General features: G+C 45.8%; 1 protein-coding gene across 1 annotated transcript in view; it reads right to left on the bottom strand.

Annotated features, from left to right (window-relative positions):
- Positions 1-229: 229 nt before the first annotated feature.
- The window catches only part of LOC107834471 (uncharacterized), a 3,122-nt gene continuing 1,970 nt past the window's right edge, over positions 230-1,381 (bottom strand). Inside the window, exon 2 of the mRNA XM_016665925.1 lies at positions 230-1,318. Within this exon, the coding sequence (XP_016521411.1) occupies positions 957-1,318 (362 nt within the window). The 3' untranslated portion in view covers positions 230-956. The remainder of the gene's footprint in view (positions 1,319-1,381) is intronic.

The raw sequence follows: 1,381 nt of genomic DNA, 5'->3' as shown, positions 1-1,381 counted from the left end.
TATTATTTAGCCTCTTCAGAGCCTTCATATGTTTTCAGTCTGTTAAAGATAGTTTTATCAATAGCAGTACAATTTGCACAATGCCTGTTTTGTTTAGTTTTCTTCTTGGAAAAAGTTATTAAAAACAAGTTTTTGTCTAAATTAAGGTGAATTCATGGTTCCTTTTTCCACATAATGTAACCGGTAGGGTTTATGATAAAATAATAATAATAATTATGTGATCGGTATCGGTGATCGGCCCTCATGGGTGATCGGTATCGGGAGGAAAAAACCTGATCGGCACATCTCTAACCTGAGGGCGTCTGCGGACCTACGCACCTGAAACCGTTCTGCCATCAGGAGCGGTATAACTAGAGGAGGCTGCCGACACTTCTCTGCCAGATTGTTAGCCAGTTATGGTACAGGCTTACCTCAGGTCAATACTTACTGATCTCTTCCAGGATTCTGATCCTCTTGTGTCTCTGACTTTTTACAGCTGGTTGTCCTGTGACGCTGGTGAAATCAGATTCTACCAAAGACCCTTCTAGACCTACAGATCAGCAGTCCCCCTTCAAGCAGAACAGTTCAAGCTCCCAGACTTACCTGTCTGACCTCCAACGCCGCCGCAGCCCACAGTCTTCCACACCTCAAACAAACTCCGGATTCCACAGGATTTCTCCCCAGTCCTTTTTCCTCCCAATTGGAGGCAAGCTTGCCACCAGCATCATTCCCAAGTTTCCAACAACCCCAAACTTACCGTCTGTTTCCCTCATAGCTGACCTGAGTTCCAGCCCAAATGCACCTGGACCGTTTACCTGTGTTTCTTTTTCTATTTGTTATAATAAATCTCTTTAATCATTCCCGGACTCTGGAGTTGATCTGCATGTGGGTTAGAAAGGTACACCCCAACATGACAAATACATCACATTGACCTTTGACCTTCTGATCAGCCAATCATCACTATTGATCAGAACCAATCAGCTGATTGGAAAAATACATTTAAACCACTGACCTTTGACCTTTAGCTGAACTTGTTTCATCATCAGGACGTCTCCGTCTCTGTAGACTCTGCAGGTGAAGATTCCACTGTCTCCATCAATCGGCCATGACAGAGTCAGACTGAGGTCTTTATTCCTCAGCAGGTTTTCATCCATCTTGGTTCTGGTTCTGTAGCACTGGTGCTGTTCTCCAGGCAGATCAGAACCGTTCTGATACACATGGACCGTCCTCTCTCTGTCATCCATCCACTCCACTCCAACGTCTCCATCCAGACTCTCTGTGGTTCTGCAGGGCAGCAGGACAGACTCCACCCCTGATTCCACCTCCACCTGTTCTTGGACTGAGAGACAACAGAGGACAAGATGAGCTGGACAGACAGCAGCAGCTCTGAGGACATGTCCTC

This window comes from Poecilia formosa, unplaced genomic scaffold (genome assembly GCF_000485575.1).
Source record: "Poecilia formosa unplaced genomic scaffold, Poecilia_formosa-5.1.2 Scaffold636, whole genome shotgun sequence".
Taxonomy (NCBI): Eukaryota; Metazoa; Chordata; class Actinopteri; order Cyprinodontiformes; family Poeciliidae; genus Poecilia; species Poecilia formosa.
The sequence above is the reverse complement of the archived record's forward strand: the minus strand, read 5'-3'. Positions and strand labels throughout refer to the sequence as shown.